Source organism: Anopheles arabiensis, chromosome 2 (assembly GCF_016920715.1).
Source record: "Anopheles arabiensis isolate DONGOLA chromosome 2, AaraD3, whole genome shotgun sequence".
Lineage (NCBI taxonomy): Eukaryota > Metazoa > Arthropoda > Insecta > Diptera > Culicidae > Anopheles > Anopheles arabiensis.
The window spans coordinates 6,739,175-6,759,715 of record NC_053517.1 but is presented as its reverse complement, the minus strand read 5'-3'; the positions used below and the strand labels follow the sequence as shown (position 1 = coordinate 6,759,715).

Genomic DNA, 20,541 nt, shown 5'->3' with positions numbered 1-20,541 from the left:
CTCCTAGTCACGGCACCAAATGTGTAAAATAGTGTTGGCTTAGATGGCAGTAGCTCCCGGAGGTTTGGTGGTCGATTGAGAAATAAAATAAAATAAAATTTAAAAACCTTTAATGACGCATTGATAACTAAGCATCTTCTTGCATCTAACTCGGATAATAAAGCTTAATATTTCCACAAAAATGGTGCAAACATTAACTCTAATTTTATCTGCACGCACTGTAAAAGCCTCGCCTATGCGCGTGACTTTGCACATGCTAGACGCAACACGGTCGGTGGCACCGAAACTATGAATTCACATTAGTTTATAGCTTTTCCGGGAACCCTGGCAATGGTATACGATGAACAGAAAACACACACAGGCACTCTTGCACCACGCCAACTACAGCTTGGGGTTGGCATTTGGCGTATGCCGCCCCTAAAATCCTCCATTAAATAGTCAATGAGCCATCCGATGCGTCCGTAGGCGCATGTGAACTGGCTACAAATCGTCTTTCCCCGTCCAAGCAGGTCATCCCGCTACCCTGCTTCGCTGCCCATCGACATCACCGCAAGTTCCAGTGTTGATGAAAATACTTTAATCTTCGATTTAACACCTCCACTAACAGTCGCGCAGCCTGGTACCACCGAACCGGATATCGGATGGGCAATTTTGTTTCCTACGGCTTTCCATCCTTACGCTGCCTGTTGTTACACATTGTGCACGAGCAGTGCAGTCCAGATTTGCAGTGCGCGCCGTGCACTCATCTGTTTCTCCGCTTTCGTACACTTTCGTGCTGTTTTCCTTCTTTTTTCCATGAAGCGATGAGTTATGAAGTGTTGATTATACAACGTATTATAATTGACTTTTCTTCTCTCTGGTTGCTTGACTCTTTTCTCCCTGATCCCAACCCACCCCACCAACTTAAACGCTTCGACCGAAGGGTGGAAGGTTTTTCACTTCATGTTTCAACACAACCGTTTATCACCCCCGTCCGTTTCGTGCGGCCAGTGCTGCTCGTCCCGGTCACGGTCCTGCGTCGACGGTAGTGCCGAAGTGCGTGGCAAGAAAAATATTTAAGTTTCACATTAAATCACCAATATTTATTTATTGGAAATGTTATTAATATTTCCTCCATCTGCGGCACTTCGGCGACCACACCGGGCTGTCGCGGGCTGCGTCCGTTTGCAACCCGGTAACTAGTTTATTTCTTTTCTCCACTCTACCTTAATTTACACATCCAGCTCGATCGATCGATCGTGACTCCCAGTTTGGACGCGGACAAGGTGTCGGTTTTGGCGGATGAGGGGCGGGGGCCATTTTTTGGCTTGTTTCTTTCTTTTCATATTTACTAACCAATTTCACTCCCTCCCCCATCGCTGCTGCTGAGGGGAAGTAGTAAATTTTAGATGATCGAAAATGAAATCCAAAACCCTGAAGTACTCAGGAAAACAAGCGGGTGAAATAATTTCCCTCCCCACCGGGTTCCGTGTTCGTCACCTGCAGGTGAGGAGAGCCCCAATACTGGCAAGGCATCTGGTCATCGAAGCTCCAAAAAACGCATGGTACCCATCGAGTTGTTACTGTTTCGTTTCTTACACTTTTCGAGGCACTTTTCGGTTTTTTTTTCTTCTCTCGTTCATCTGTTTGTGTGTTATTTTCGCATACGGCCAGCATGATGCTGCTTCGGGGCTTTCGAGGTCCGTGAGATGAGAGTGTGGTATTTAAGCTACGAACGCAAGCACACACACACACACACACTCACACGCATACAGCCACAGCCGCCCCGATGTGTTGCGATCGTCTTTGTTATTTTCGCAACATAAGCACCCAAGTCGGTTAGGGGTTGGTGTAAATTGCCTTATTGGGCGAATTAATTATAACAAGAGCATCAATTTTCGATTCTAAATTACAGGCTCTTAGTGGGGTAATTTTCGAAAACAGCGTTCCGTTCGCTTGCTGTTTTTGTTTTTTCTTCAGCCAGTCGTGTTCTCCCTGACCCGCTACCCTCCGCCAGCAAGGACTGCCTCCTCTTAAGCCCTGTTTTGTTTTTTTGTTTTATTTGGTGCCACAGCTTCACGCTCGTCGGGATCCGGGATGGAGCCCGAAATTGATTTCGACCGTTTTCCTCCTGATGGAACTCCCCACACAGGAACTTCGTGTGGAGCGATTTTTGCCTCCCTTTGGTTTTTTTTTCCTTCACCAAACTTCATGCCAAACGGTAATAACAGAAACAAGACTATCCTGCCCCAAAAACACCGAGTGTTGAGCATATTCTGCACTAATTCGAGTGTTTTGACTTTGAAAAGCGTCGTCCGGTGCAGGGCTAATTATAGGTGTTTGAGCCATACATCTATCTACACTTCTTTTCATGTTTCTTTGCCATTAAACGCCACCTTCAGTTGTTGTTTGTAACTGCGAACCTGGACCCTCGCTGGAGTCTGCAGTTTGTATGATAGTTTGGGCGAAGCTTGTGGTTCAGTTCATTGCAAACGGGTAAGAATAAATACACTCACACAATGCCCTTTTGTGATATTTGAAGCCATTTCATGCTAAAACTTATATCCTTCCAATTCACTATCAGGAATGTGTTTTATTTATGTTACAGTTTGTACAGAGTATTTGTTTGAAATGGACGAACTTTTGTTTAATTATGAGAACACAGTGTAGTACAACAAACCAACTTGCAGAGCAACGAAACAGATCATGGTAATAAATAATATTTTATTTACGTTACTTTGTTATCTATCTACCTCATCTTAAATCGCTACACGATTCGTTAGTTAACTTTACAAAAATCCTATCGTTTGGCACATACTTGTTGTGTGATTCAACGAACATGTTGCAGATGACAGCTAAATTACACACAAACTTATTGTTAGACTTCCATTTACTGTTCCAAATGAAATCGGTTTACATTTACTCCTTGAGTAGGACACGCGCTACAGGTCCTTTGTCTTCTGCATACGAGTCAATTCAATTAAATCCATTAAGCTTAGCTACCAACGAAATACAACAGGGAGGAACTTTCATTACAACTGTGACCACCAGTCATTTCGACAATCGGATTAGTTGATTATCCTGACGTACAAGCGTGCTCACCAAGAGCACTCACTCGCACACAGTTATCAGCAGCAGTTATCTTCGGCTGAACGGGCTCTATTAATTGTCAACACGCAGTAATATTTGCTTCACTATACTCCACTCCATCATCCGTGCTCCTGCTCGTCCTCATCACTGCCACACTCATCGTCCATTTCCATATCGATAAGCTCGTCTTCATCGTCCTCCTCATAGCCCGGGCTGTGGCGCCCATCTCGGCCACCCTCACCGCTGCCTCCGTTCGATTTGGCGTCCTCTTCCTGCTGCATCCTTTTGTGTTTGGTGCGTCTGTTCTGGAACCATACTTTGACCTACAAAGAAAAAAGGAAGAGTAAACCAGAGCTCCTGATCAGAACGTGAGCGACTACCCAAGAAATGGATGCTTAACCTCGATAAATCACTTCATTTCCTGCATGGATCATTAAATTTGTATGTGTGCCACGTGTCCGTAAACGATTATCAGTAGCGATTTGGAGGGAGGAATAGGACGCGTTGAAAGCATTTATCTCACAATATAAGAATTGATATTGCATTCTTATGTTTTACATATTATTGCTGTTTTAGGACTACGTTGGGTAAATATACCACCAGCGCTCAAAAAGTAAACTAAAACTCTGTTTTAGCAACTCTCTCCTCATCCAAACCATTGCCCGAATCCTTAGCTTCTCCTCTCCCTGCTAGAAATTATCGCTTTCACCCTTCGCAACAAAACACCGATCCTACGCAACTAGGGGAATTGATACGCATTTCATTAACTGCTAACTACCTTATCCTCCATTTTATTACTACTCCAATTATGGCAACCCTCCCAGCGCAGGATATACCGTGCCGGAAGGACGGGACGGTTCATAATCAACCAACCACAAACGATAAATGGGCAGAGGAAAGTGGAACCGACAACAACTTGCCAAACTCAATGTTATTTCAGCATCCCTTTTCGGCACCGCCAACCGTTCCATGCCATTCACCACCACCGCCGTTTATTATGGGGGAGTTTGACGCGGTTTTTCATATTTTCCTCCCGCAAGTGGCTCGGTAATTCTCTAGGGAAGGAGTGAGAAAGCGAACTAGTACCAGAGAAGGAGAGTGAGAGCGGCAGAGCGAGTGAAAGATAAAGTAACGATTCGCCTTTCCGCCGACCCCGGCAGCAAATCGTCCTTATTTACTGGCACACTTTTGCCCCTAAGCGTGATACCCCATGGCTGGCAGATTGCGAATATTTGTTCAACAAAGTGCTAACAATTTATTTTATCTCTGCGTGCAGCAGGGATGGGAAAAAAGGGAGACACAAAAACAGGGGAAAAACGAGGGCGAACAGGGAAGGAAGTCGTCACCGGGACGTGATCAAATTTTGAACCAATCCAATAAAATGGAGGGAAAATTGCCATCATCATCCTCGGCTGCTTGGCTGCAGGGAGCGAGGTCGCGCAACGGGCTTCCTAGCTCTGCCCTTTAGCACGGTTGTTTCGCAAAGCGGTGCACGTTCCAAGTTTCGGCTAGGGGGTAATCTGTTTTGTGGCAGTGACAACTGTGGCAGTTCATTTTGCAGCTAGGGATAAAAACGTAATAAATGACAATAGACGTAACGGAAAGATGTTCTGTATTAAGTTACTCCTGTTCTGTTAGGCTGTAAGTGAGAAGAACCCATTTCTGGGTTAATATTTGCAGACATCTACTTTTACCCTATTTTGGAAGGCAACTCTATATTTAAAATCAAAATAATCATTTCTTCGTCACTATATTCTTACTTTCTTCAATAAAAAAGTATATTAAAAATAACTCTTTTTTTGCAATCTTTTGAATCATCCCGCTGAGCTTACCTGGGTTTCTGTGAGGCTTAATGACTGCGCCAACGATTTCCGTTCCGCTCCAACCACGTAGTGGTTGTTCTCGAAGGCATGCTCCAGCTTCAGTAGCTGCGATGGCGAGAAGGCCGTCCGGACTCGCTTGGGTTTGCGAAATGGTAGCAAATAGCCTGCCGAGGAAAGGGAAGAAACAGAGCAGAGCTGGACATTAGACATCTTCAGACTCGGTAGTTACATGGACGCATTACTCATAGTTTCAATTCTACCTCTTAAGGTAATCTTTCGTTCTCTCTGCTCCAAAAAAGGCAACTTTCAATCAGCTTCCTAAGAGTCCCAAACCCCACCAAAAGAGGCTCCATCTTCCATCGAGGGCATTCTGCGATGATGGCATTCCAATGGTACCTTGGAGGCCATTCTCGTTAGAAGACTTACCCTTGCTGACCAGAACCTTCAACCAGAACTCCAAATACACCAGCAAGGCACTGCGTCGCCAACCGGGCGCAAACCACGGCCACGAACGGGACGAAAACTGACAGGAAGGTAATTTGCCTGATAATTCCCACCGACCGGACCGGACCGAACGAACCAAGCGACGACGCCCGGAGGGCACTGTCAGCTGTCCCGGGGAATGCGAGCTGAGCATCGAAATTCGAAACGCTTCTCTTTCAACCCCCGTTTATCCCTCGTTCTGGCTGCGTCACGTGAGCGTGAGGGCAGGGTAGATTGGGGCACAAACAGAAGAAAAGAAAGGGGTGGAAAAAACTGCGTGCCACGATAATAACGTTTTCACGATTTTCTACGCTTGCCTCCATTATGTCCTAATGTTTATGAGGAGTTTACTTTGGCTGCGATGTGATAATTTACTAACAAGCCGATTTGATGGACGTCAGGACGAGAACTGTGTGGACGAGCTGGTGTGTATGTGTTTGTTTGTATGTGTGTGTGTGTGTATCGGCTGCTTAGGCTATTCCGTTTGGGGTTCTGCTGTGGTGGCGAGTTGCGTGCAAGATTTGATTTCGAGTAGCGGAAAAAGCGGTTCGTGCTCGCCTAAAGGTGATTCCGGCGAGCAGCGAAGAAAGCAATCCCAGAAAGTGTACGCCGTAATTTTGAGGCTAGCACGAGGTTTGAAGAAAATAAAGGAAAACGAAACAAAAAAAAACTGCATTCGAACCGAACCTGCCTACAAATGCCCCCAAAACGTGTCTAGTTGATTTGTTTGATGATCTAATTTCTGACAAAACCAATTGAATGCGTGCCAATCGTGCGGCTAAATGGATGGCTAAATAGTTGATAGGCATATGTGTTTTTAAAGCTTCCAAACTCCGGAGAAAGTGCTTATTGGAAACGCTATTTCTCTTTTTGCGCTTAAAGCAGATATTGAAATGCTTTCAATGCTACCCTTCAATCACTAGAGCGTACACAACCAATCTAAATCCAAGCCCCACCTACATCAGCATCAATCGGAAGGCAATCAACAGCCCAACAGGCTCGATTTGCATCTGCGGTTTCGCTCGATGTTTGGTATTTGGGTTTTCCTGTCCCTCGTCACGCCGCTACCTTCCGCTCCCTTCGCTCCCTGTGCACAAAAGCCGCTCAACAATGCTGCCACCGGTCCGCGGCCGAGTGCGCAACCAAAGCTACCCCATCGGTTGTTCTCTATAAAATACAATATAATTAAATAATTACACATCATTATGATGCATACATTTGCATCGATAAGGGGAAGGGAGGGGGGGAGACTGAAAGGGGGAGACGAATGAGATGCAGCACGGTAAAAAAAAGGTATCTTTAAACGAGGCTACCACGTCGCTCCCCAATGCAGCCCATGCAACCAAGGCTCCACCACGTGCAGCGCCGTGAGCTGACCATCGCGGGCCATCATGCGCGCACCGCCGCTCGTTCGTCCGGTTTGCGCTTCGGAGCTCTGCCCACGGTCCCCAATGGTGGGGCGGTACAGTGAGATGATGAAAACGAGAAAAGAATTGGTCTTTAATAAACAGTTTCTTAATCGGTTTCCTATCACAGCGCGGGCGAAAGGGAAGGAGAGAAGTGCGAGGGGACTAATTTATCGCAAAACCGTTAATGATCGCAGCAGACCGACGCGGGCTCGGGCCCGGGTGCAGTTTCCCTCCTTGCCCGCCATTATATGGCTGTTGCACGTTGCATCTCGCCGGGCCGGGCAGAAAACGGCAGCCAATCGTCCGATGTGTCACCCGGAGCGACTCCATACGTGCGGCACATTACCGAGCGACCATCGGGCCATCATCGGGAGCCGGCACGCTGACGCCACAGCCACCAGTCAAGGATGATTGTGATCGCTCTGGGTGTAGTGGTATCATTACACACCGTACCCATACCTCCTTGCACACACACACACGCACGCACACATACATACACATGGCAATCACATGCTGCGTTTTATGTGCAATATTTTATAAACTTGTCACTTTGCTTGTCATGCCTAATGAGTTTTAATAAATAGTTAATCTACTAATTGGCACTAAACGCAAGCGTTAAGGAAAAATCGATCTGAGCGTCTGAGTGTGTCCGTGTGTGTGTGTTTGTGTTACGCTGTCGGGTTAATGTAAGCAAACCCGCAACCGGTGGCTGATTACGCACCTAATCAATGGCAAGTGGCACTGCTGCCACGGCAACCCAAGGCAACCGGTTTCCCACCGATCGATCACTCCGAGCAGGACTCCGAGCGGGGAACGATCAAACGAACGATAAGCGCAAGCAAAACCGTCGTCCCATACCGATTGCGCACGTTTCGTGATGGGAAAGTGCGAGACGATCGGTGTTTGCAGATGTTGAGCCCGGGCGATGCAAACACACAATTTGCATGGCATCGGATTAAGTATGTTATTTAATGAAGTCATTCAATCGCAAGATGCTATCGGCTTGCGCGATGCGTAATTGTGGGTTTTGGAGTTGTGAGGTTTCCGAAGAGGGGTGATTTTATTTTTATCAAACTGTGAGATCTACTGGTTGCCAGTGTGAAGAGTACAGTTGTCACACTTCCTCGATATTTGGACCTAAAGTTGGAAACTATCAACATTCTGGAGCATCTGTTGTCTCAAACAAAGTGAAAATTCTCTAACAAAAAGTTCGTCTTATTGAAAACAACGTGGGTCTCAAAGTCGTCTTCTGCAAAAACATTGTGTGTCAGGATAGCTTGCGACCCCCCGAAAACGCCCAAATCAAACTATGCCAGCAGGCGCATTAGCAAAAATCCATAATTCCGACATAAATATACACAAATCGAGCACGCAAAACACTACCTCCAACCCAAAATTCTAGCACTTCAAGAGTGCTTCAATTGCCCGTGGCTCAAACCATGCAGCCTGTCACCGCCTGTTCGCACAGGAGGGTCCTACGAAACATTCCAATTGAAATGCCAAATCGGGTTGTACGTTCCATCGCTGCAGCCCGTTTCCAAACAAATGTTTGAATCATTCCACACACAACAAAAAAACCAGGCACAAAAACTGCAGCAAAACAAATCCTGCCCCACTGGAAGCTATTTGCAGGATTGCAGGAAGTTTTGGGGCACCCTTCCCGATCCCCCGGGCGAAGCGCAAACAAATTCGAACCTGACAGAACTTCACTAGCTTTTGATTAATGGCTTTATAATTGAACACTAAAAGGCCAAATGGAAGGCGTTTTGGCCGTTGTTTGTTCGTTCGAGGGCCTCTTCACTTAATCCATGACCCCGTATTGCAAACCGTGCGCCACTCCATAGTGCACTGGAAATACTTTTTTTGTGTTTTCGTTTTGGCGAAGTACAAAAACAGGACACAGCTCGATCGATCGCCGACGGCTCTGTGACAGATCGAGGTTAACCGTTCAATTGATGCTAATTTCTGCTGCCCGGAACCGTCTGCCGGACGGCCGGTTCCTAAAATCTGCAACGGCCATTCCTAGGGTGCCAGATGTTGATGGATGGTGCGCACGTAAATGTCATCCTGACAGCTGTCCCCGCTGCCGCAACGCTCTAATGAGCCATTGGCGAGGTCGCAACATTGTCTGCTTGGCGCGCTCGACCGACACACCGCAGCCGTCGGGTGAGATGCTGGCCCGTCCGCACGTCCGCCCGAAACAAAGCGAACCTCTCAGTGATTAATATCGCATTAGCTGATCGTCACATCACACATAGCCAGCGTCTGCAAAACCCTGGGTGCATAATAATCGATCGCAAATGACTGAGTGAGTGTGTTTGCAAGTGCATGACACCGGACGCAACAACAGGACATTGCGGTTGATTATTCCCATCATTTGCAGCTCTCCCTCTCTCTGTTTTTCTCTCTCTCTCTCTCTCTCTCTCTCTCTCACCCGAGGTCGGTGTAAAGTGTTCAGCAATTGATTCCAATTATTTCCTTCTACCACCGCACGAAATAAGGGAACGACGAAAATCTGCCGCTCACCGCGCCTGTTTCGCAGCGCCGCGGTTAAAAGCTGCGAAAACAGAAACTCCCTTTTTTTTGCAGAAAACACTGCAGTGTACCAGAGGGCGAGACCTTGCCACCACGGTGAAGGAATTAATTCGCAAATATTCGCACAAATTGAACAAGCACAAAGCAGCGCGCGAAAATGGAATGTGAGTCTGGTCGCTGGGTGTGTGCAGGAAGAGTGCTAAAGAAATTACCAACAACAACTGCAATTCCAGCTAGTGCAAATAACCTGGCCCGGGTCGGTATGCTTCCCTGTCCCCCCCCCTCCCCCCTTTCGCACTCCATTTGCCCACCGTTTTAACAAGCAACCCTTTTTGTCGTTTCACTGCAAAGGCTTCAAATTGACCGCCAAAGGGGTGGCAGAGGATGAAGGAGAAACGGACCGAGAGAGAGAGAGAGAAAGAGAGCAGCACGACAGAGCGAAATGGCGACTCGATCGCATCGCATTAATGGCGGTGTAATTATAGCATGTGAGGTACCGGCCCATCAACATCCGTGCCGACCCGAAGGCGATCATTTTACTTCGATTGTCCATCATTTTGATAATGGTGTTTCCTTTCCACGGCGCGCTGACGTGCGTTACTTCGGCCGGTCCGTTACCGGTCCTCCACCCGCACCACCCGTCTCTCTCTCCCTTTACAGCCCTTGAAGCGGGTACGGATGGGGTTTGCGAGCGAGCGCTCTTCGCGCAAGGGCCCGATTTTAATGAGTGCGGTGCGTGTTCTGCTTGGTAAAGGCCCCGTGGTAAGGCAAGGAGGGCGAGCAAGGGCATCGATCGATCCCGCACACACACACACAGCGACGTTCAGGTGCCCATGGTGGGTACCGGAGCTCGCTTAACGATGCTTAATTTGATTGATTTCGGTGCATAATGTGCACTAATCGTGATGCACATTACATGCACGTACACACACACACACAGGACACTGGACGCAGGACGCGAACGACGTGCTTTGCCTTTACGTGTCGTGTGTTTTCTCTTTCATCTTCCCTCCCCGGTTCCTTGGTGCCGGGACCGAAAAGAGTGGAGCCTCAAATAACGCAACGCTTAAATTAACTGCCAACCTTGCCGGCCCGGTATGCAGCCAGTGCAACCGCGGTGCACGGGTACGCGGTAAGTGCAAACATGATAATTTCCATTTTCATTCCACTGTTCCGCGGGCCTTTGTTTCGCTTGCCTGCTCACTTCGTTTAACCCGCGTGCTGCTTGCCTCTTGCGGTGGGTTAATAGATTTGTAACAGGGTTTGTTGTATTTTTTATTATCTTATCAACCCGCGAATGGGTTAGTGTAAATAGTGCAATATACATGTGCGCAGAGCGCGGGGTCAGCGGGGATTGCAGTTTTCCAATCATGCTTTGATGATTGAAAATGTAACAATTAAGTTGAATTATATATCATTCTATGGGATGTAGAGATCGATTCATGATGTCTTAGAACATCCTTTCAATAGAAATATTATTCTCAAGCAAGGCAGAAAGCATTTCATAACGTTGAGTGAAGAAAAACCCCTACAATTTCATTTAAATTTTCTTAATATTCTATCAGCCTTCATTGAGTCCTAGTGGAACATAACAAAACGCTTCCTACGCTTAGCCCCAACTTGCACGTAATCGAACGCTCAAGTAATCGCCGCACGCAGCAGTTGCAATCCGCACGATATCGCAAAACGGCCTGCGTTTAATTAAATTATCTCTAATTTGGTAGCAATTAAGAGCAATGAAGATAAGAGGAAATAATTGTGCCCACATGAGTTCGCTTGAGCAGACGCAGCAGCAACCACGTCGCGCCATGCTGGCCGCAGCACCACGATGGAATCTCGTCTCCGATCACGACCAGATCACGATCAATTGCTCGCGAAAATCGCCCCTGCCCAGGCTCGCGCAATCATGCCCACCGACTGGCCGTGGCTGACCAGCTCCGGCTTAATTATGATACTAATGAATTTGTTGTCTCACTGTTCCCTGTACCCCCGCCGTTTGCAATTGCGCGTGTGGTTGCTGGCTTTGCTCAACACCATCACCAGTTGCACCACTCCAGGACCACGCGGGCGACCATTTGCTGCCGGTAGAATTTCGCAGAAAATTGATTTAATAATAATATGCACACAATCGTTGACCCCATTCGAGTGCGTCACGATCACGGCACGGCCGGCCGTGTTCCAATGAGGGACCGTTTTCCCTTTCGCCGGTTTGAAACGGGCCCCTCGAGACACTCCGCACATCGGAGGACTGCTTGGATTGTTGGCGGCTTAGAGCAGCAGCAGCAGCACATTTGCGCTACTTGTCCAACCCCATTTCGGGAGATTTGCGTTTTTCACACTGCATCTAAAGCAAACAAACGCGCGCGGCTTTGGCCGCACAAACGACGCTCGTGGCTCGTTTGGGTTGCAAATTGATTTGATTAGCCGCGCGGAAGGGAACGCGTCATTACCGGGCACCCGTTGGCAGCCGGTGTGTGTTGGTTGTGTCTTGCGGATTTCGGTCCGGCGCACCGTCCCCGTCAGTGCAAAGTTGTGCAATCATCATGCTGTGTGCCTTACAGCATGCGCAAAGACACACAGAAACGCTCAAGCAAAAAAAGGAGCTAACAAGCAGTGCTGCAGCAGTTGCTCGCTCGAGATCGTTCGTGCAATCCCTAATTAGCGACGCAAGTGCATCCAACGAGGCACTTTATTAATGTTTATTGTTCTTATCCGCGATCCGAGATCAGTGTTAGCTCAATGATACGTATCGTACTGAACTGGTTCGACCTGATTTCCTAATTACGATATCAAGATACCGGCCGGTCAGCCAGTCAGATGCGGATCAATTACGATCGTACCGAAAAAGGTCGGGACGTTGGAACGACTGATTGCTGAAATGGTCTGCAGAGAGCATCGATCGATGCAATCAGACGTCATAAATTACCAATCAAACGATACGGATATCGTATTAAGGTATGGAACGATGAAGTAACACATGAGAGGGAGCGAAAAAAAGCCTCGAAGAAGTAAACAAACAAGCTAACGATTAGAAAGGCTCGACTGTTAATGTACTGCCGACATAAAAAAAAAACACACAAACTGTTCCTCATCTGCCCGTACTTCGATTGATCCTAGGAAACCGCACACACTTGCACAGCATCTCTATCCCTCTAATGTCCATAAATGTTACCAGCTGGCAGAGTTGGAGGTGGATTAAAAGGTAAATAATAAAACTTTACCCACATTAATCGCGCTCCATAAATTTGTTTTATTTACCCAGGATCCGCTAGACGATCACCTTGCAGTCCACACTCGCGGGCGTTCACGGATCGAACCTCGTTTCCTCAAATGACACGTGTTCGGGGTGTCTTCACACGCCAAACCGTCCGGCAGGGAGGAGGAGAAGTCATCTTTCAACGCGCGCTGGAAGATGCACGCAAAACACGAACGCATCACAAAACAAATCTCCGACAAGCGAGCAACCGGACCGGCAACAAGTCCGGTGCATTATACGGACGACGGAAGGGGGTAGGGAAGAAAGGTGAACATAAGCATTGCGTGTTCACTCGGCACTCTTTTCTGCTGTCTTTTTTTGGGATGAAACTCCTTGGGTCCAGCTCCAGCTGCCAACGTCAACCGACTCCAGGCCCTCCCTGCCTTCATGCTCAGCAACCTCGGCTACAACACCTCAGCCTCGGCACGCAATGCATAGGCCTTCTCCGGATGGCTTCAAAGTCCTCAGCAAAATAAGATCTCACTAATCATTTTTATTATGAGCAGGGTGAGCGCGCGATAAATGTGTTATGGATTTTAAACGCCCCCGCTTAAGTAAGGGGAGGGAACGTTCACCTTTTTTTGCTCTTTCTCATGTGAGGAGAGAGCGACAAAGAGAGATGAAAGGGAACATGCACCTTCCAACAGCCTGTCCGATCTTCTGGACTCATCCCGAAGCCTAACGAGGTGGTAAACTGAACAGGTAAAGAAAAACAACAACGAACGACGGAGCGACGTAAATAGTCGAAAGCGATGGTCCAAAGATGCTCGCAGCCAGTTCGCGGTGCAGTTGTCCACAACGGAACGTGTGGCGTGTAGATTATCTTTATTTATATACGCACTGATATATGAAAACACCTTTTCGCGGGCTGCCCGTCCCCCCTACGCTCCCTCAGTTCCCGTTTGTCGTCGTGTCGTCGTCCCTGGCGTGCCTCACCGTACCGATGTAAACTAATTAATTATTGTCCGTTTGCTCGTTCATTGCCGCTCGTTTGTGTGGCTGTGTTTCTTTTATTGTTTTTTTTTTTTTTTTGTTTGCCTTTATGCTCTCTATGCTCTCGGGCAGGCCAGTAGGCCTTCTCTGCGCTGTTTGCCTTTGCTTTCCACCGCCCGCAAGAACGATGCTTCCCCGAGGAGTGTGGCCACAGAACAGAAAATTTATATTTCTCACTTTTCGATGAGTAATTAGCTTGTTGAAGGTTTCGGGGCCAAGCTTCTACTGAAACTACTACTACTACTATTGCCGACTCCCTGCCACACCCTACCTTGTTAAATCTGGCGAAAAATGCATCATTTTTTCTTCTGAACCCTCGCCCGGAAGGCAAATTGCTTCGTTTACGCTGGCCTTTACACACGCTCGTGCGCGCTCCGCTCCGGTCCTGGCTCGCCAACCCTGTGCGCCACCTTAAGACACGCCAGCCAGGACAGCAGCATTTCGTCGCGCGTTAATAGCTACTGTCAATTATGCATGTCGCACACACACACGCACGCACGCACACCGAACACCTCCTACATGGTCGGCGAAGACGACATCGTCTTTTAGCCCTCTTGGTACGCGTCCATTGCTTCATTGGACTGTGCCGAGACTGACCGTGTGTGTGTGTGTGCCTGTGTGTCGATGGTGGCAGACGACATCAAAACATGCAAAAGTTGGGACGGTGATCTTAACTTTACCGCCAGCGTCTCACCGCCCGGGAGTTGATGGTCGACTAATTGGAATTCTCATACGCACCGCGCGCTTTCGCCTTACAACACTCTTTCGGGGCGGAACAGGGAGCGTTTAGCCCGGGCGAAAGGCTGAGCGGTTTGCTAATTCGTTAGCTTTCCATGCTTCCCCTCATCCCAGGAATCCCGGCTCGGTGGACACTGGTTTTGTGCACAATAATAGGCTTGGCGATGGTAGAGACGTGTCGATAACACCTTCGCTCGCACTGGTGCGCTGGTGCCCGACTAATGCGGCTAAGGAAATGACTTTTTAAGCTGACGAGAAGTCAAGGTTCCGGTCCGGTTTTATGTAAAGTTGTTGAGATTTTTGGAGGAACAATTTGTGGAGGTAATTACCACAACTTAATGTCAAAAGTCAATTGAGGAGCGTCCTCCTTTAAATGAGGAGGAAGAATTTACTTAAGAATCTCCAAAATTATTAGGAATACCAGTTTATATATTCTAAACATAAAAAGAACTGTTCCAGAGAGTACAAACCCACCTTCTTTAGCACTCAAATTACTTCAATCATTAACGTACTCACTAAAACTGCCTAACCCTACAACTTCAAGGCACTACAAAGCAGAACATGCAAACTATCCTACTGCACACTTCTATTGGCATTCCTACCCAGACTCGCCTGCTCGATTCCGTTGAGCCATAAATATTGATTTATTATTTTTGCGAACCCTGCCACCGTTCGCCGACACTTTGGCATACGAAACAAAAAAATGGGACACCGAAATGCGCCAATATTGTATTTAACCAATGTCATCACCATATCGACACCAAGCAGCGCACAACAAACAAACCATCGAACAGGTCAGGTTCATCGCTAGCGACCAACGTTGCAGCAGTGTTTGCGATTATGTCGAGTTGATTTTATCAGTGTGAAAGTGATTCAATGCGCACACAAAAAATCAATCACTTTTACACAGTAGCATTATGATTTTCCAAAACAACAGAAAAAAATGAACCTAAAGATTATATCCCAATGTGTCAGTCAGCTTAGACAGTCTGATTCCCATCCTATATTCACTCCACTGTTCTGCTAGCCACTTCATTTGGTGCGACCCTCCAATGGGTAATGTGACTCCCGGCTCTGTCATCAACGCCCCCTGTTCTGTTCGCAATGTTCCGGCTGGCAAGATTTATGGAATTTTAAATGGGACGAAATGAGTACAAACCGTCTGCCCCGGCTCGGTGACTTGTTACACGCTCAATTATTGAACTTTTGAGCGGCCTCAAAATCTGCATCCCTCGGCCAAAACCAAACAACCTAGAGTGCGACCCTTCACTATCTGTTGCCCGAACCATCTTCATCTTTCACCATCGCCTTCACCGGTGCGTTAGCTTGTTTGGGACTGCGTCGACAGCCGACGCCACCGACGGTTGACATTGTTCCCCCTGAAACAGTAAATTATGTCCCATTGCAGGCAATGTTGCGTGTGAGCCAACGGCCTCGCTGCTCTACTTACGCCTGCGTCGACCGTGTCAGCATTTGTTTAAAGTGAAGAAAAGCAACATGTCCCTTTTTTCTTCTTCATTTCGTACACACGCACGTACACTTCGTACACTTTCTTTGGCCGCTATCACACGGTGGTCCGTCTGCAGATGTTCCGATGGGTCTAAATATGTATCAGTGTTCTTGCGTTTGGTTTTTTTCACTGTCACTTGAAAATACTTCCTTGTTATACCAATTAGTTATTCAAACTTCTCCGCAAACCTTCTTCGCGTGTGGCGCAATTCTGCCCACCAGCCCCCTTGCAGATGATCCCTGCAATATTAAACGTTTCATCAGTCCGGTTTTTCCTCCCTTTCTTTCGGCTTTCTTTCGGTGCTACCGGAACGGCTTTCTTTGATATGGACCGCCAAACTACACGGCCACCGCCAAAAAACTGGCCCGTGGCGACCACCATCAGCGATCAGGGTTTGTTTTCGGTGTCCTCGCCACTTGAGCCCTCTCGCAACGAGACGAGGCTAAATGGCGTCAAATTGAAACGATACAAAAAAGAAAGAAAGAACCTTGCGCTTTTCGCCCGGGCGTCCGGATGTCTGGCGAAGGAAAAAGTGGAACAAAATTGTTGCCTTTTCGGTTCGGGCATGACTAATCAGAGCCCTGAGCACTTCCGGTTGCGCAATTCGAGTCTTATTACAAAGGAGTATTGGTGTTGCTTAAGATTTTCAACTGTTGCTTATACATTCTGGAAAGAGTCTTTGTGAAGCTTCATTATCAATACCAGTATCATGTGTAGAAAAGTTGAAAACACACTGCTGTGAATAGAAATAGCTAAATTTCCCATAAGGCTATATGACACACAATAATTCTCTAAGAAAGTGAGCAATATCCGTACGCAACTTGGCACAAAGGATCGGCACAAATGGCCAAATGAACTATTGAAACTATTTAAATGCCAATTTTGACTCCAGAAATGGAGCAACTCTCAAACACTCGCGCAAGAATGGTTCATTTTTCAGCTAATTAAATTCTAAAACCATTCATTGAGGTACTCTCAGCAACATACCCCTGAATGCTCAATCAGCCGCATTCAACAATAGCGCATCATTATACCCGCAGCTACTTTATCCGTTTCTCTCTTTCGTTACAAAACCTTCGCCTCCCCTTGGTGTCTGCCCTAGCACTAGCAAACCCGGCAGCGCACGCAATCGTTCGTACTGTCAACTGCCTGTACAACACACAGCCGTATGACAAACAATGTGCCCATGGTGTCAATCAAAATGAGACCATCAGATGCCGCATTCGGTCCTGTGCGGATGTGTGTCCCTGGGTTCCCTCTCCTGGGTTCCACCAATCGCGACATCTGTCCCGGGAACTTCAGTCCGCTAGCCGCTCTGACTCGGCCCCTGTTGAAGGTTCTCACATTAAACGCCGAACTACGCGGTTGTTACCCGGGACTCTAACGATCTGCTGCGGTGGAACGCGATCACGCTGTTGTCGCTGTTGTTTGTCCCTATCCCTGCAAACCCCTCACGGGTTGGAAGTGCATTCGAATCTATCACTCAATTAAAATCGAGCACACTTTAAAGTCGGGTACACTGACTTGATGCCATAAACTCTGCGCCCGCTCCGTGTTAATCCTTGTTAATAAACAAACCTCCGCGTTTGGGCTCTGTTTTCCTCGCTTCGGTGTGAGTTTAACGCCCTATCTGGCAACAACGATCAAAAACGGAAACGACCCACTGAGATTTTGACGGACGAGGTTTTCCCCGTTTCTGTTGTTTCGCGTGACTTTAAGCTGATCGTATCGGGTGCGAAATAAGAATAATATTTATTTTTAATCTCACACCACATACGGCGACCATTCATTTAGTTCCACGTTTAATGTTCAGAATCAATAGTTTTAGGCACCAAACTTCATACTTACTGCCTGGAAACCGGGGTGGAAACACATTTCTACCGTGCCGGCTTAGCAGCCACGGATACAGTGGGTAACTTTCGCGCGGCATGTTGGCAGGATGGTTGTGCAGATGGGCCGGATGACCGCCGAACCCACCGTGCTGGCCGTGCACGTGGGCCAACGCCGCCTGGAACTGGGCGGCCAGAAACTGCTGGTTGTGGGCCGCCTGGACAGCCAGCTCGGCCGCACTGTTTACGCCCATAAACGGGGGCAGCGGCTTCAACGGGTCACCGTTCGGTGCCATCGGAAACGGGCGTACCAAGCCGGCCGGTATGCCCGGCACCATGATGGGGCCTTTGTTCGTGGCCGGACTCCCAGCGCAGGGCGCTGGAGAGTGGTGAGGTGATCGCGGATGAGCATTCCGAACGCTCCCTTCACACTCGGGAGACAACCGTGTAGCGGGTGGTGGTGAACTGCGACTAGAATTGCTGCTCAAATCAATCATTCGCAACGAGCCGGACCGATTCGGAGTTCCCTCGCCGGGAAGGCTTGACGGGGAGTCCTGGCACCGTGCGCGGTCCGGCTCGCCACGGAACTCCAGCGGTGGTGTTCCGGTCGATCCTTGCGCTATTCTTTCCCTCAGTGCAAACAACTCACGGGCCTGCTGCTCCTGCTGCCGCTGCAACAGATAGGCCCGCTGGTGAGGTAAAGGCTGATGACATCCCGCCGGATACGCTCGGAACAGCGCGGGATGCGCTTCCGGTGGCAAGTGACTGCCATCGCCGGGTGGACTCAGGGGCCGCTCGGACGACTCGCTGTGCGGCGAACAGTGCGATGGCGGTGGAGGCGATTGTGACAGCCGCTTCTGGCTTCCGACGATCGACTCGATGCTGAAACCGATGCGAGGCTTATGTGTGGGCAGCGCCATTATGAGTGCCGCTGCCATAGGTGTACCCGTGCAGTGTCAACGCCTTCTTGGAGCACTCTCAATACTGTCTGCGGCTGTCAAAAAACTGTAGCACACTTTCAAACTTACTGCTATCACTTGAAGTTTACATGTTCAACTATCGCGCCATGTTTTTGTGTTCCTAAATGTTTCACTATACCATACTAAACTGCTGCCAAAACACTGTATTATGTCGATACAGAGCACTGTATCGACGCAACTCACAAACTACACGCGAAACTCATTATGCAAACGTTCCACAGGGACTCGACACACACTCATAAACGCTCCCCGTGTGCCCCAGCTGGATGCAAATGAACAATGCCACATTCCAGTGTCCATGAATTCACTTTAAACATTACATTTCCACACGGCCACGCTCTAGCCACGGGGCCCGCAACGAACCGCGACCATTCGCGCGTCTTTATGGCTTGTGGGAGAAGGTGGAGGGGAATGAGGGCTTTTCCTTGCCGATAGTGCGCCTACCAGCGCAGGCACTAGAACAGCAAAAACCACAAAAACGCCTGGCCACTACTTGCCATTACTGTGAGAGAGCGCAGTTACGTTCGAAATTCGAACCATTATAACCTCATCAGCATCTGTATCTTCAATCCTTCAATCCATAGTAAAAGGATGATTTTAATGCTCTCGCTCTCGCTCTCTCTCTCTCTCTATTTTCCTCTCTCACACACACACACACACTCACAACACACTCGCTTTTTCACTCGCACGCACGCACGCACGAATGTGGCGCTCCATATTCCACGAACGCTCAACACATAATAAAAATGCGGCTCCTTTGCCTACACCGGCAGCCCCCAATAATATCGGCTGTGCCGTTGTTGCGCGTTGGTCGTTAGCTCACGCAAACAATCGAACGTGCGATTGAACCCCCCCGTTCACGTGCGGTTGCTACGGCAACCAGGGGTGGCTGCCAAAACCAACACCGTCCGTCCTGCAAACCATAAAACAGTGTCATTATCGCTTGCTCAAAGTGTTTTTTGCGCGTTCCGTTGCCCTGTTTTTGTTGTGTTGCTTCGCACACATAAAGCGCATGATTATTGCGCGAACACGCACACACACACACACCCCTACCGGTAGGGTGGTATTGAAAATAAAGCCTTACTCTCCCCCAACGGGTCGCCTCTTGCTGAGCGGAGAGCGCACGAGAGCGCAAAAAAGGCGGAGCTAAAACAGGGACCGATTTCTCGGAAAGGGGGGAAAGCTTCCACACAAATCCGCCATTGGTTGGTCCGGTTGGTTGATAGTACTGCCGCTGCCGCTGCTGCCCTGTGCATGTATGCCTGTGTGCGCGTGTTTGCCTTTCGCTAAGGGCTGATATGTACTCCATTGCGTTGCTGGGATGAGCGATCAATTTAGCCGTTGGATGCTGGTGGTACGCGAGAGTGTGTACCTTCTGTTCGCGACGACTAGCGCGGCGGTTTGCGCGGGCAGGACGCTCTCGCGCTTAACAAATGGGAGGATGTGTTTTTTTTCCTCCTTTTTGCGCCTCGCCATAATGGCATATATTTACTTTATTTATTATATATTATTAGAAGCTTGTTAAAAGTTCATTCTATAATTGCTGCGACCGTGCTATGGGTGCGTTTGGAGTGTTTTATTTTCGTTATTATCGCCATTTGCTCTTTCGCACCGCATCCTTCGCATCGCTCATCGGCTGCAACTTGAAGCTGTGTTTGTTCTCCCGCACCGAAACAGGACATCGGCAAACTAGTGAGCATCCCCTTACGTTCTGCAGCCTTCGCACGCCTTTCCCCATTGGCGTGTGTGTGTGTGTGTGCGTGTATCTGTATCTTCACTCAAATGGCGGACTGTTTTGCTGGAGCAAAAACACTACACCGAACCGGAATGAGGCGATGTCTGGCGGGGGCATCTACTAGCGAAACAAACGGATATTTCCCTGCCACGGTTGTCCTGCCGGAGTCGCTTTGCTCTCC

At 48.4% G+C, this 20,541-nt stretch overlaps 1 protein-coding gene across 1 annotated transcript; it reads right to left on the bottom strand.

Annotated features, from left to right (window-relative positions):
* Positions 1-2,546: 2,546 nt before the first annotated feature.
* On the bottom strand, positions 2,547-19,521 carry LOC120897109 (homeotic protein empty spiracles-like). Its single transcript, XM_040301727.1, has 3 exons — positions 17,665-19,521; positions 4,902-5,056; positions 2,547-3,392 (listed from the first exon to the last, which is right to left on the bottom strand). Exons 1-3 carry the CDS (start codon positions 18,581-18,583, stop codon positions 3,189-3,191), a joined length of 1,278 nt encoding a protein of 425 aa, XP_040157661.1. The 5' UTR covers positions 18,584-19,521; the 3' UTR covers positions 2,547-3,188.
* Between the last annotated feature and the right edge of the window lie 1,020 nt (positions 19,522-20,541).